Below are 16367 nucleotides of genomic sequence, written 5' to 3'. Positions count from 1 at the left end.
TCTCCCTCTCCCTCTCTTTGCCGCGACCTGCCGCCGGCGGGCAACAAGGACGGCCACCCACGCCGCAGATCCACGTCCAGCAGGGAGGAGGAGGAGGGAAACCCACCCACCTGTCAGCCACGGGAGAAAGGAAGTCGGCGAGCGGAGGAAAAGACGGGGGGAAAGGAAGCTCGGCGGGTGAAATGCGGTCCCCGCCAGGATCTCACCTCGCCCTCTTAGCCTCCCCACCCTTGACACACATGCACGCACACGCACCCTCCGCCTAGCCCGCCAGAACATTCCCGGGTGGGAACAGCCGGGGGTGGGGGGAAGAGAGAGAGAGAGAGACGCGATCGCGTTCCCGGCAGTCCAGAGCAGGAGGCGCTTTTTTCCAAAAATAAACACCGTGGATCATCTATCTCAGTGTTTCTCCACCTTGGAGACTTGAAAGTGTGTGGACTTCAACTCCCAGAATTCTGGGAGTTGAAGTCCACATATTTTCAAGTCTTCAAGGTGGAGAAACACTGATCTATCTAATTAATATAATTAGTTATAATTAGTTGGGAGGGAAAAGCGCTTGGTGCAAAGAAGGACTTTCTTTCAACCAGCGGAACCCCCTGGCGCAATCGGGCTGCGATTGGCGGCCGTCCTTGCTACAATCCGCGCCGAGCTCTGATGAGGGGGAAATTAGATTCCGGCTGATGCGGCAGGGGCTGCGCTGGTGGGGACGGGTGGAGGGGATGGGACTTGGAGTCCTACCATCTTGGCGAGTGGGGAGTCTCATCCCACCCCGCCCCGCCCGTCCCCGCCAGCGCAGCCAGGCTGCGATCGGCGGCCGTCCTTGCTACAATCCGCGCCGCCTGCCTCATCAATGGGGTAAAGTCCTTACGTCCAGCTCTGATGCGGGCGTAAGGAAAGTCCTCTCTTTCCCCCTCATCAGAACACAAGCCCGGGAAGCGAGTGGAAGTTCTCTGCGCGACTGAAACGGAAGCCACGGCAGGAGAGTGAGGCTGCTGCCGGCCATTTCACCTCGCGCAGAGAACTTCCACTGGGTCCCGAAATGGAGGAGAAAAAGGGGCGCCCCTTTTTCTCCTCCATTTGGGCAAATTTTTCACTGACTCGAGTATAAGCCGAGGCAGCTGTTTTCAGCCCAAAAAGTGGGCTGAAAAACTCGGCCTATACTCGAGTATATACGGTAGTTGTTTCTTAAGGTCATCAGAACTTATCGATATTACTTACTTACTTAGGAAACACAATTTGGGTGGCTCACAACAGTTGTATAAAACCAAGTATAATTTTTAAAAAGGCAATTAAACCTGCAGTATAATCAGTATAATAACATTTCCTGCAAGCACTATCTTGTAATCTTCAAATTCCAATGCACTCTATCCCAGCACATACATACACATCTCCTGCCTTTCTTATTTTTATAAATAACTCAAAATGGTAAACATGCCCGATACTCCTCCTATCTTCCCCAAACAACAAACCTGGGGGCTGGGTTGGGCTAAGAGAGACTGTCCCAAAGTCACCCAGCCAACTCTCATGGCATGACTAGAACTCATAATCTTCTTGGTGCCTTAACCACTAGACCAAACTCCGTCTTTGAAAAGGTTGGGAAAGTGGAGGCCTATCAGATCTCAAGAGGAAGGATGTTCCACAGGGCAGGGGTTTCCATGGAAAAGACACACTTCCCAGATTCTGCTGATTTTTAAAGGACTGGACCTGGAGCATGCCAAATCTATTTAATCTGGCCTAATGAGCAAATACAGACACCTTCACACAGTAGCAATCCTGCAGATTTTTGTTTTTAATGTACAACCAAAAGCTTGATACATTTTTAAATATATATATATGAGTTTTAACTTTCCTCCATGTCTAAAATGTGAAAGACAGATAATAAGAATGAAGATAGAGTGAAAAACTGGAATGCTTTCCTTGTTTAATATCAGTTTTTAAAAAACCTGTTTCCTCCCATTTCCTAAACCCAAACTTTTCTTTTGCACAACAAGAGTTCTTCATCCCTCTTTTTTCCCTTTAGCCCTGCCCCAAACTCCCAGTGTGGCCAGTGAGAGCAGAGGGAGGTTGAAAGGAAGGAAGATCTGTTTTGCCAACAGTGGCCCATTAACAATTGCCTTCATCCTCTTAATTCTAAACTGAAAGAATTTAGAAAGGATGGATTGTGATAAACAGCCTTGATTTTTTTTAAAGAAACATGCATCCCCCCTCCCATAAGAAGCAAAAAATGTACATTATAGTGTTTCCAGGCTACTGTGCATATTTTGCCTGTGACCAAATGTTCATGTTGTAGCCACATTCAACCACAACAACAAAGCTCTTATCAGGCTCTGCTGCCTTTAAGCATCTCCTATAAATCTATAAGTTGCCTTATCTACATCTCCCCATGCTCAGGTCTTCAATCTTGCTGAGAAAATTGTTTCCTGATCTTAATTATCTTTTCTTTTCATAAATGACTTTCACAACCAACAACACCTTGACAGCAATTAATAGCAATAAATAAATACGCACATACCAAAAACCAAATTGAAACCCTTATATGCAACTTCTATTATCTTGTATTTAATTATTAAGTATTGTAGCAAATACTAAATGATCTGGGAAATGTTGTTGTTCTAATAGATCAAGAATAGCCCTCCATACTGAAACCAATCCATCTCAAATGATTTTATTTTAACAAAAAAATTCAAAGACTTACAACAGGCTTATTTATTTATTTTATTTATTTGTCTATTGATCAATAAATTATATACACACAACACAAGGCAGAAGAATATTAAAATTGGTTCAGTTGTGAAGATATCAAAAGACAAAACTCTGTATTTAATAATTTGAGAAGTCAATCCAAATATGTTGATCCAGCATCACACTTACCCTGTTATGTGCTCATTATTTTGTGAAATATATGAAAATGGTAGTAGATTAACATTTAAGCAGTTTGTATGAAGGAGAATGGGGGGAAACCCCAAAGAAGCTCCTGTTTGCATTTATTTATTTATTTATATTTACTTTTCACATGGTGTTATATTACCAGTTCTGCAACTCTAAATGTGTTTATTTCAGTAGGCTTTTTTTTTTGACAGTTGCAGAGATGTCAAAATAAAAAATATGGAGGAAAAATATATTTGTATGTGGAATGAACAAGTGCAAGTACATCACTAGCATGCCCTATATCACAGTATTTCCCTCCATGTGTTTATTTGTTTTATGCTTGCATACAGCAGAAATACGTTTTAGTTTCATCGATACTGATCACAGAACTAAAGTGGGGCATACCCAAAATATTACTCTGATTTAACCCAATTGGTTCCCATGCTACCAGTCAACTAGAAATATTTTTTAAAAGCACATTTTTCATTTAATCACTAATTTTCATTAATTCTCTACTGTGTCACCCACCCTTTTTTAAATTATTTCAGTTTCAAAAAATATTTTTCTATGCCATCTTTAATTGGAGGTACTGTTGGGCACACGAGTAAAGAGAGAATTTCTTTAAACTCTTGATTCAGAATGGCTTATTAACACTTTTTTTCTATAGATCTTCACCATATGCTTCTATTATAAGTGAGAACCACTCCATGCTTTCACAAACCTCAGTTATATTTATCTTGGAAATGTATATTGTAGTAAAAAATATTTTTTCAAGAACGAATCCTTCAGTAACAAATCATGGTTCCCTGTGTTTTTAAGTTATACTAGGAATAGAGGTGTTTCACCAAAATCAGCCAAAAAAAAAGGATTGGTTCACCAGAATCAAGCAAAATGGTTTTGTTTGCTCCCTTTCCTAAATTAAAATGCCCAAGTAAGTAGCATAAAAAAGCAAATTGACATTTTGGAAATAGTACAAAGTTATAATGTGTTGGTGGCCTCAAAAACTGAGATTCACAGTATATATTGTAAGAAAAGATATTTAAGCCATTCTTCTGCAATTTCATAAATATCCTTCAAATGCTCATTTTTGTAGTGTTAGGTTTTAGTTTTAAGCCCTAAGCCTCTTTATAAAGCTTCCTGAAACCATTTTCAAGAGTTTAATCTTTTATAAACTTCAATCGGGAGATATCAGCAGTACACAAAATAGAAACAGTCAAATCTAGCTATTCTCTTACTTTCCATACATCTCTCATAACAAAACCAAGTCACCACCCCAGATTGTTGAAAAAATACCCAAATATTTGAAGAATGTATAACCTCATTTTGATATCTTGACTGAACCAGTTTCTTTAAAGATATCTTGAAAAAAAGTTTAGAATAAACTAACGAGGACCATACAGTAGAAAGTTTGGTAGGAAAATCAGTACTTCAATTATTCCAATATTTCTTTTTAAAAAAATACTTTGATTTAAAGTTAAATCTAAATGTAACACAAACATATTAAATTCTGCACTTCCTTTAAACTAAACCCATGACCTATTTATGAATAGCAACTTTTAAGATACTTTTCCGAAGAAGAAGAAACAAGAAGGGATGTGTCTACTTTAAAAATATAACTTAACTATACTGGAAATCACCAGTGATTTATTACACGTATGAGAGAGCACTACAAACTTTTTTCTAGACACCAGAAATGACATATTGGCATTAGGTTCTATGATATAAATCTGTGTTTCTTCAGAATACTCTGGTGCTTCTTTTTCATTCCTTTTAACAATGAAAGCTCTGCAGCTTATGTTTTTATCAGACTATGAATGCTTATGACCACTATCAAAGACACTTGTTGTTACAGCAACCAATTACTGTAATGTCTATTAGTTCAGGAAAGGTGTGTACAAAAACTGAAGCTTGATCTAATTAGCAATTTCAAAAAGGTTGTTGTTTAGAGTTATTTATAAAATGTATTTATTCCATGAGACCTGATTTATCCCTTTCTACCATGTAATTCAGCTCTATTTAATTGGCTTTTCACCACATGGTGGGACTTACACAAATATTTCTACTTACAGCAAAAGAGGAAATGTAAGGAACATTCCAAGAATTCAGACCACTTTACGTATCTTATTGCATTAATCCTTGTAATTCTCTTGAAAGGCTTCCAACTGTCTTCATCACACTATATTGCAAATCAGACGGAAACAGGAAGTCTGTAGGGAAACAGCAGCTTCCCAAAGGCTATTTAGCAAGATTATGACAGAGATATTTAATGTGCACAAGGGATCAGCTTTAATTTATCTAACTTAAAATCATTTACAAAAATTTCAGCAGGCAAGCCACTGTACACTATAATGATGTCATGCAAATTCAGAGAGATAGAAAAAAAGGGCATATTTTTGCATATAATTTGCCTATTTAGTTATGCAAAACTGAAGTATGTTTTATTCATGCTGAAGATATGTAAAAAGGAGCTTGATTTTTTGCATTTGATTTTTACAACCTCTTCTGACATGGACATGTGTGCTGATGTGCATTCATACTTGCACAGTGGCTGAAAACATCTTAAACACAATTACAGTATGCTAATGGGTGAACAATTATTTTTAACTTTTTAATTTCTATAGAAAAGCAGGCATTGTTTTTCCCCAACTTGTTCATGAAAAATGTTTCTTATAAATACCAGGATTACTCAGAAAGGATCTGTATGGCAGCAACTTAAGAAACCTTGAGCTTAATTATTAGACATTTAAGCAATTACAGCCCATGATCTTGAGCACCCCTGGAAATGTAGAGACTAGTGTTAGTGCTACAGCTAATGACAGGGAAAATAATTAGGCAACAAGAAGTTGCAAGACCAGATTCCTAACTATATTGCCCATCATCGCTTCGCTTCACACAAACACACACACACAGAAAATTCTCTTTATGATGCTGCTAATAAACTATCTAAAACGAAGCAAAATTACTTCCATCCTGATCTCATTTTGTATAGAAATCTTTGAAAAATTAATCACAATTAGTTTATTAGCCTGAAATTATTGATTAAAAAAATTTTTGGAGACTATTTCCAACCAAAATGTGCTGTTTTCCCCCGCCCCCTCTGCAGCTATATTCCAGTCTTGAAACTATCTTAATCTCCTGCCCTAAAATGTTGACCTTGTAGGAACAGAGGTCAGGGGTTAGAAGAGAGAGGCTGCAGAATATCTGGACTACCAATTCATGCCTGAAAGATTTCTCTTCTACAATAGAAGCTACTAAACAGCAAATTCAAAAATCTGACCAAACAAGTCTTAAGATAGAACAAACCCATTATATTTACAGAAATGTGCTGAACCATTCACAGTTTTAAACGTGTTTAAAGTGACTTGCATAGTATTATAATTTGTTCATTAGAATTATCAGCAAATAACCCCTTTGGAGAGGAACAGAAGTTGGAGAAAATTGAAACATTAGTCTATATGATTTAAGTTACTTTGTAAGCTACTTTTTAATTTTTAAAATGATACATTAGTTTCAATTCTTATTAGTTTCTCTGAGTGCATTAGGATGCAGTAGTCACATGTATGTACATAAATGTGTCTTTAAAACTATTTCCAGAGTACAATATATAACTTTTCTTTCACCCATTAATGTTAATTAAAGAATTCAGCTGTAAATCAGATGACTTCCATGCTGTAAATTTCCAAACATTAGTTTATTTTTCAAAAATGTGCAACGATCCAACAAGATTCATGTAGAAAGCCAATCTAATTTGCCAAGAATAGGAAAATCTTTTAATAATATTCGCCCTCTTTCTTAAGGGTTATGGGCATAAAAACAAGCATATTTTCAAAACACAAGGTTAGCACAGTAAACACAATCCCAAAATGACTCGGAAAAAGTGATAAAGATTTCCAGATTTTTTTATTTTAAAAAAGCCCATTTATTGACCCACGGACCATCTAAAAAATTAACTTAGTTACTTTAAAGTGGGGAAATAATGCATTTGCTCTTAAGTTTGTCTCCTATGGAGCTGAAGGGAGTGTGGTGTGAGGGTAACATTTTGAAGTAAGTCAGCAGCTTGATAAATAGGGAACCGCCATCTAGGCCACCCACTGAGCTCTATTGCTGAAATTGCGGGTGGGGCTTGGCAATATCCAGGCAGCCTTAATGATCCTTAAGTTGCAGACATGAGGAATGATTGATTATGCAGGAATTGGGGATCTGCTTCCCAAAATTATGATTATTTGTTTTATTGTACTATTCTTTCCTCCAAAGGAGGAAATACAGCTGAAGGTAGGACTTGCAGTCTTTTAAACACTCCTTGTATCCAATGAAAAATTCCCTTCTTCCTCCCTCGGATTATAGAGCGATACCTGTTTTACTGTACATGCGAGCAGAAAAATAAAAATTCCAAATACAGAATTATCAATATTAACATGCATTTTGCAACTGCTAAGGAGAGATGAATGGTGGCCTATCTGATGCACATGCTAATAAAATGCCTTTCTTTAAACTCTTAATACCAAAGGGAAAAGATAAGTTCCTTTGGAATGAAATCAAGCGTTCAATGCACAAAGCAATTTAACCCTCTCATATCAATTAAGCAGCAATTCATCACACTAGAAAGCAAAGCAGCTTGGCCATTAATTGACAGCAAGGAAATGAAAGCATATGTGGATTTGTTAGTTTTTTCCCCAAACTCTCTGAACTTGAAGGAAATTAACTGGCTTTAAAATAACCAAAGCTAAAGCCTGATCTAGTCGATTCTAAGTTGCATAAGTGATTCCCTTTTAAAAATAACTCAATTTAAATATTTTTTTCATAAGTATAATATTTGAAAAAGGATACATTCACTGAGAACCAAAACAAATTTAAAAATACAAATTAATGGAGACCAAATATAAGGCATTGTTTAAATCACTGATTAAATTATTTTTAAAGGATTAATCAGTATTTTATTCTCAGAAGACTAGCTTATGTCTTTTTTGTTATTCTTTAAGAAATCTGCTGAATTTTATCTGTTCTTGAAGGTGCTTATTTCATACTGTCAGGGACAATCTTTCTGAAATTGTAAATCAATGTTGCGTTGATTTCATTTCTTTCCTTGTTTTCCTTTTTGCATCTCCACCCCCCTCTCATTAATATTAATCATTAACAATCATTATCATTATATCTATCTATCATCTTTTTATTTATTTATTTATTTATTTCTCATCTAATTTTTAAACTGCCTATCTCCCTCAAAGAGGGATTATTAGTGATGATAATCGTATCACTGTCAATTTTATTTTATACATTTGCAGAATTAAGCGTAATGTAAATGTAAAGTTTAATAACTAGACATACCAAGGTCCATGTTTTTGTATTAATGCAATCTATAACTATTACCTAAACACCATAAATCATCCATCATTTGAGTGGCTATTTTAAGAGTTAAAATCACCTTTGCAGATCTATTAAAATTAAAATTAAATGTCTTGTTTACCAAGAATACTGATTTACAGTCAACAAGTACGTGCACTAATATGTATAATTAGTATCTCTATAATAATACATAATAATTGCTCCTTAGCCCGCTTAACAGATGGCTTATTCAACGCCATATGCATACCAGAAATTCAATCTACAAAAAGTCAAAGTTATAAACTAGAGATTTTTATTCTGACATGTGAGGAGAAAATAAACTAGGATTGCAAGTTTGCAAATAAGTTAAAACCAAAAAAACCCAACAATACAATTTTGTGTGTGTAGCTGCCATATAACAGGAGGTGCTAAATGGGAATAAACCCATAGGTTCAATTTACTAATTTCCCATATTTTGCATTGACAAAATGGCCTTTTCTTTTTAGGCGTCATGTAAGAGAAAATGCATAACTCCCACCAATAAACCAGGAATTATGCATTGGTCCTCTGCAAAGTACTTTGATCCACCTCAACGATGACCAACAGAAACAGTATGAAAAGAGACTCCAGATGTAACGTAGGAATAACACTGAATGGAAACAAAACTCTTCTTCCTCCCAACCCACTTTTTCTAACATCTTTCTCTCTACAATGAGCAGGCAAAATTAACAAAATTAGAAGCTTTTAAAAAAATCTCACCTCTGTAGTACAGCTGATTATTTTAACTTTCCTAAAATCCCAATTTGAGAACTCCTTTTGCAAAACATCACAGGCAAACCAAATATAGAAGGGGACAAAATAATTTACAAAGGGGTGTGGTTGGGGGTAGAAACAGATCATCAAAACATAATCCCAGCAACCATGGATATATAAATAAAACTTTGGACACCATGTGTCTGAAAATGCCATCCAGTTTTATTCATGATTTTCCACTCTATATTCCTTCACAAAGTTTAAAAACTCCCTCCCCACTCCACTCTTACACATAAAATGCAATTTTATAATTTATACACTTCCTTGGTTTAAATGAGTTTAAGATCCTTGATTTAAGTTGCAATTTAAGACAGCTATTTTAAATTCAAGCCTATATTCTGAAAATATTTTTTTTGTCTCTTGTATTATAATAGCTTTACAGGTTAAGCTCTACATGCCCCTCAGTTTGCCTGGGTTTTTGTGCCTCACGCTGGCAAGAATGTATACAGTCACAATTTCAATGGATGTAGTTTTCCCAATCACTTTATCCAGGAAAGTTTTTCCTCATGTCATATTAAATTCCTGGTGATTGTAAGAACAACATGGAACTAGACAACCCTGCTGTGAGTATAGCAATAACATGGAACTAGACAACCCTGCCCTGTTGGGTTATTGTTTCAGAGATATTTCTTTACCTAAATAGAATAGAATAGAATAATCAATGGCAGGGAAAAAAGAAAGGGAAGCAGGAGCAACGTCTGATTGCACCAAAGCAAGCACAACGCCCCCAAATTTCATTCCCGTGGGAGTTGAGTCCCGAGATTTTGTACACATTCTATAAATTAACCCACAATATACCTTGATTTAAAAACTGTTGCTATATGATGCACCATTTTGCTGAGTTAAATGTCATGGCAATGAACATTTTAGTAGTATATGGGTGGCATTGATGAATTCATATGCATTAAGCATCTTTACTAGTTATAATACTTTCCTAAAATTTCACATAGCCCATCCCGGAAGAAATCTAATACAGTATTCACAATTCCATCTCATCTAAAGCTCAGATGCTATTTCAAGGGCCATTAATTCTGTTTTGTGATACACATTTTCAGTTTTGCCAGGGAGCACAGCAAACAGTTCTGGACCACCAGGATAAAAAAGAGAAGTGGATAAATGCATGGAAAAATGGGAAGCAAATACGCTCAGCAGCAAATGTATTTATTTTGCTTGTTAAATTTATATCCCACCTAGGGATCTTTTCAAAATAGAATAGGCTGGTGAGATTCACTGGCTGAAAATAACCCAATGAGGTTCCGTGGCTGATGGTGGACCTAAAAGTGAATCTCTTCTAACCTATTCCAACCAATCAACCACTGCATCAATTGGCTTTGAGAAAAATGAAAGAAACTTTTGCATTTTTGAATATGCATTAGAAGTGTTTGCCGGATTGGCCCAAGTTCAGGGTAAAGCATAATAATTCAAAACAGATTTTGTTTTATTCAGTGGAGACAAGAAATGTCTGATCACACATTGACTCAGGAGGCCCCTGAATTCTGAATATGTAGCTGTATAATTTTTGGTTAAACACAAGATTATGCTCTGCAGCTCAAGAACAAATGTGCAAAACTGTAATGATTTGAATGGAACTAAGTATTTAAGTGTCCCTCTTTGAGAGAGATGGGCAGTTTATAAATGTGAAAAATAAAAAATTTAAAAGTGTTTAAAAATTTAACTGCAATTGTGTTTTTTTAAATGGCAGAAAGTTTGGAAATTATTCTTTCCTTAAATCAAAATGGTTTTTTTGGTCTTAGAATACAGGAACAGTTACTTATTGCAAGAGACCATATTGTTATTGTGTTGTAAAAGAAAGCGGCATATAAAAATCATAAAAGGGTTTAGCAAATATCTGCATGAGATCTCAAGCAATCTGCTGCCAATTACCTCCCAAAGACCCATTAGATCGCACAGGGTCGGCCTCCTCCGGGTTCCATCCACCAGCCAATGCCATCTGGCTAAGACCCAGGGGAGGGCCTTCTCTGTTGCAGCTCTGGCCCTTTGGAATGAACTCCCCGCAGAGATTCGGACCCTCACCTCTCTCCCGGCTTTCCAAAAAGCCATTAAGACCTGGCTGTGTCGGCAGGCCTGGGGTTGATGAGCTCCCTTCCCCTCTCGACAGGTGTGGTTGTTGGTCATTTTAAACTGTTTATTTGTATTTGTATGTTCCCCTTCCCTTGGAGTTGTTCGCCGCCCTGAGTCCCTTTTAGGGAATAGGGCGGCATATAAATAAATAAATAAATAAATTAAAAAAAAAAAAAAGCAAATAAGTCTAGTATCACTGATGGGTCTTTTTATTTTAAAAGAATGTTTAATTTATAATGCCATTGTTTTTTTACATTTGCAGTTCAGTCTGCAAATTTTTTAGCCTTCTCTATAAGCCTTGTTCATTCATGCAAGCTCAGGGCAGTTCCTAACTTTCATTCACAAGATTTGTTACTACCCTGTTGTGTAACATTAAAAGACAATTTTAAATTGAAACAAGAAAGCAGAAAATTCAGTGACTACATATTTGTCATAAAATGTAGGTTGTGGTCTTCCACTATCTATAGTAATGTGGCATCATGTAAGTCCCAATTATATTACTAGAGAACCATAAATACAGAGTATAAATCTTTACCAAATTTCAATTAAATGTTCAGATGCACACGCTATATATAAAGATATCCTCCCTCTCTTCTTCTCCCTCCCTCCTCTCTATTATGATCTCTTCTTTTTCTGAGTGTACAACCTTTTTTCTGCAAACATTTAAAGAAGCTATGAGACATATTATACATGCACACAGCCACCATGGGAAAACTGACTTCGAAGGGCAGCATCCAAATTTTATAAACATATACAGTACTCAAATACCATTTGTATGGTAAGGACTTAATTCTGACACCTGGAAAATCATAATCATGGAGAGTATGATTCTGAAAAACTCATTTTGCTCATCTAAAGCAAGTACAACTTGCATCACTGGGATGAATTAAAAACTCAGAAGTATGTAAATTCCAAATCAAGAAATTCACGTATCCAGATTGACAATACTATCGACTGGGTCTGATACACACGTTTATTCACAAATAATTAAGAAACACAAATAAACACGTTCAGAAAAGATGCATATATAGAAAAAGTTAGTAACTCCATTACCTATCTCCCTTTGGCTTTCTTTTCTGTACTGTTTTTCCTTTGGGTCGTCTCTCACTTCCTAAACAGGGACTCCCACCTGGACCTGTTACCCGTATTGATTCAAGGCCTTTCGAGGATTTCTTAAAAGTAAATTCCACTGGTTCTCCTTCTTTTAGGCTTCTAAATCCTTCCATGTAAAGCTTGCTCTGTGAATAGGAAAAATATTCTTAGTTACCATAGATTTAGAAAAACAAAATGCTAAAGACTGTCAAAACCAAAACAGGATTATATTAGCAAACCTGTTATACTTTCCCCTGCCATGTACAATGAATGTGAGATTTCCTAAACAAAGCCCTGTTATACCATTGTTACTTAAATCTTGCATAGGCTGGCATTCTAAATCTCTGCAGCTATGCAACATCAAGCGTCTTTCTCCTCAAATGAATGAACCAAAGTGAGAAGAAAATTCCCAAAGCCTCAGATTAGGGCAGTTTTCCACAGTCTCAAGAGCTGGGATTATCACTTCTAAAATGATGTCTGTGTCAGCTGAAAAACTCTGGGAGGAATAGTCTCAGTACATCTGGATGATACCAGATATCGAATAACTGATTAGATACTAAAGTGAAAGCATCATTACTTATTTTTCTATTATTTTCCTTTTTTTCCAGGAAAAAAAAAGCATGGGGATGATTTCTTGCCATCATTCGGTCATCACTCTGCCCAATCTTTTGAACAACTGTGAAAAGGTTCGATGGAGAGATACTTAACTGTCACTAAATCACCCAGTTTTACAATTTGGTCTCCCTGATTTTTACCCAACTCTCTAACCATAGTATCACACTAGCTGTCATTGTTCTGAATCAAGAAATGCCTTTTTGTAAACATATTCAGGTGCTTTTTAATTTTTCTTTCTTCATCTAAACGGGATATGCAAGCACATTTATTCAAGAGGATTTCGAAAGTGAAAGAGATCCAGAATGATCTTCTCTCTGAATTTATCTCCTTTGCCTCCACAGCTGGTGGCACTCTTCCATATGACTGATCTCAGAAGTTAAACAGGTTCAGCTATGGTGTGGACCTGTAAGGCAAAAGACCTGGGGATCAGAGCTGGGCTGCTACGGGTTTGCCCAAGGAAGAACCTGTAGCTAATATTATGGCTGGTTCTGAGAACCTCCAAATCCTACTCCTGGCTGACCTTGCCCACCCCACCCCTCCTGTCGCCACGCGGCCTGTTTTGGATGCGAGGTATGTGCAGGGCCCACACAGAGGCTCGGGGAAGGGGAAAATGGGCCTCTCGAAAGTTCTGGAAGCCTGGGAAAGACGTTTTCGCCTTCCCAGAGGCTCAAGGAAAGCCTCCGGAGCCTGGGGAAGGCAAAAATACCCCCCTGCCATGGTGTAGGAGACTGACTAGGCCATGCCCACCATGGACATGCCCACCAAACACCCAGGCAGAGAACCCGTTGCTGAAATTTTTGAAGCCCACCTCTGCTGGGCGTTCCAGAAATCTGGAACAGTGTGGGAATTTGGAAAAAAAATCATACAAAAAGATAACCAATATCTCCAGTACCGCCAAACATCTTGCATACACTGAATATCTATGTTTGAATGAAGGCAAAAGAAAAGTGCTAATTAAAAAAATGAAGACAGAATGTTACTGAAAATAAAATCATTTTATGTAACATTTCCTCTTTCTGGATCCCCCACCCCCCACATTGGAGCTATATGGGTAATCCTCAATGTACGACCACAATTGAGCCCAAAATTTAATTTTTTAAATGAAACATTTGTTAAGTGAGTTTTGTCCCATTTTATGACCTTTCATGCCAAAGCTGTTAAGTGAATCATTGCAGTTGGTAAGTTAATAACCTGGTTGTTAAGTGAATCTGGCTTCCCCACTGACTTTGCTTGTCAGAAGGTCACAAAAGCTGTTCACATGATCCCAGGAAACCACAACCGTCAGTTTCCAAACATCTAAATTTTGATCACGTGACCATGAGGATGCTGAAACGGTAGTCATAAGTTCATTTTTTCAGTGCAACTTTATACGTTTGAGCAGTCACTAAATGTTGTAAGTCGAGAATTACTTTCACAGTGGATATTCTTATTAGAATTATGAAATACAAAGAGCATCAGCAATGAAATTCTGGGATTTACCATATTTTTCGGAGTATAAGACGCACCAAGATTTTAAAGAGGCAAATTAAAAAAAAAGGTTTTGCACTCTGCAGACCTCCCAAAAATGGCCCATTTTTCACAAAAATGGGCCTCTTTTTGTCAAAAAAAGGGCATGAATAGCCTTTAGGCGGCTTGTAGATTACTCTGGGGGCTGGCCCCTCCAAAAATGAGCAAAAACCTGGCCCATTTTTCACAAAAACAGGCCCATTTTTGGTCAAAAAAGGCCATGCATAGCCTTTAGGGGGCTTATAGTGTGCTTCTGGGGGTGGGGGGGAGGCAAAAACGAGCAAAACGTAGCCTGTTTTTTGCTCATTTTTGCTCCCTCATCCCCCAAGAGCACTCTATAAGCCTCCTAAAGGCTATGCATGGCCATTTTTGCAAGGGGGGTGGGTTTTGGGAGACCCAAAATGCTGTATTCAGTGTATAAGACGCACCCAAATTTTCACCCTCTTTTTTGAAGGAAAAATGTGCGTTTTATACTCTGAAAAATATGGTACTTTCAATCTGAATTCAGACATTTAAGAAACCTATAATATAGTTCCTTAACTCCTTACATTTGAAAAAAATCATACCCTTCCCCTTTGCGAACTTTGAACCCTAAAATATCAGGTAAAGAACCAGACATTCCCACAAACTGCCTTCCCTTATTATGAGGTGAACAATGGTCTTAGAAATAGCATAGAGTCACTTTGACAAATGAACATGTGAAAAAAAATGAAGCAAAAATATTGAAATAGGCACATTAGGCAGAATATCTCTTTGGGAAGGTAAACTACTGAAATGAGGAAAGAGAAAGTTATAAATAGGCGAACTGTAAAGAATTAAAATAGCCTGACTGCAGCAAGCCCAAAGCATTAGATTTAATTACTGATATTAGATTTGCTAGTGATGAAAAAAGTATGGAGTGACTGATTAGGAAATTCACTCACTTGCTTCCTATAAAAAAATTCAATGTGTGCTTAAATTTCTTATTTCTCTGACTTTAAAATTTTGACAGAAATTCAGGGTCAGATGAATTTATTCGCTGCATATGCTATCGCAGTCAGAGAAAACTTTTTCCTCTGCAAAAGGACTAAATTTACTTTACCTTTACAACCGTGGAAGTCAAAAATTGACTTGAGAGATTACACTACCCTACATATAGTACATCATTATACACAAGGATTATAAAACAAAAAAGCACCATTTGTATAAAAGCACAATGATGATTGAGTGCTTCTTAAACAGACAAGATATATGACTAGTTCCAAGGGGTTTTTTATATATTAAACAAATCAAAGTACTAAAACATGTTCAAAATCAAAATTACTTTTCAACTTCAGAATGGAAATAAACTGATTTTCTGCCTTAGTACAGACAATAAAACTGCTAAAAGAAATGTAGAGGCAAATTTAACTATAATGTGATAATGGCTATATTTTCATGCAATGGTAAAGTAAATTAAGGGCTTACTGTGTTACATCAATAAATTATCAGTTTAACAAAAGCTATTTGAATTTTATCTGATTCAAAACAACATGCATGATTGTAAAAGCAATCTGACAAAATAAGTCTAGATCATCATTTAAAGGCTATAATCCTATGCATATTTGTTTGGAGGCAAGACCCTCTCAACTTAGTTGCACTTCTTTCTGGATAGATATGACTAATATTTCACTGTAAATGCAGGAATATCCCCCAAATAATCTGCTTACTTAAAATTAAATGTTTTCAAGTTCACAATGTGGTGGTAACTCCCACTTTCTTTCATTATCCCAACATTTGCCAGCCAGCCATGATTTAAAATGGTTGTCCCAAAGGTGTTTTATTTTTCCAAAAGGCAACTGGGCTATCTTGGTTTTTTGCCTTTGAAAATGTTTTGCGTCTCAACAACTTCAAAGCTTCTTCAGTTCTATTCTCTCCAAATCAGCTTCCTACAAATCCATCTAGCATCTTCTATCAAAAGGATCTTTTCCACCAACTCTGCCAAGTCACTTGACTGTTTGCTTAGGAAAACTTCTGTCCGGGGTTTCTTCAGGATCTGACTGAAATTCACAGAAACACCATATTGGGGCTCACACTTGCAGCCTATTCTC

The 16367-nt window shown here is 36.9% G+C and overlaps 1 protein-coding gene across 3 annotated transcripts in view; it reads right to left on the bottom strand.

Moving 5' to 3' along the window:
* The window catches only part of LIN28B (lin-28 homolog B), a 97155-nt gene that overhangs the window by 14706 nt on the left and 66082 nt on the right, over positions 1–16367 (bottom strand). For all 3 annotated transcript variants that reach the window (XM_032215827.1, XM_032215826.1, XM_032215825.1), the window contains one exon: positions 12139–12323. In XM_032215827.1, the coding sequence (XP_032071718.1) occupies positions 12139–12323 (185 nt within the window). The remainder of the gene's footprint in view (positions 1–12138; positions 12324–16367) is intronic.

This window comes from Thamnophis elegans, chromosome 4, assembly GCF_009769535.1.
Source record: "Thamnophis elegans isolate rThaEle1 chromosome 4, rThaEle1.pri, whole genome shotgun sequence".
Taxonomy (NCBI): Eukaryota; Metazoa; Chordata; class Lepidosauria; order Squamata; family Colubridae; genus Thamnophis; species Thamnophis elegans.
This window is presented reverse-complemented; position numbering and strand designations above follow the sequence as displayed.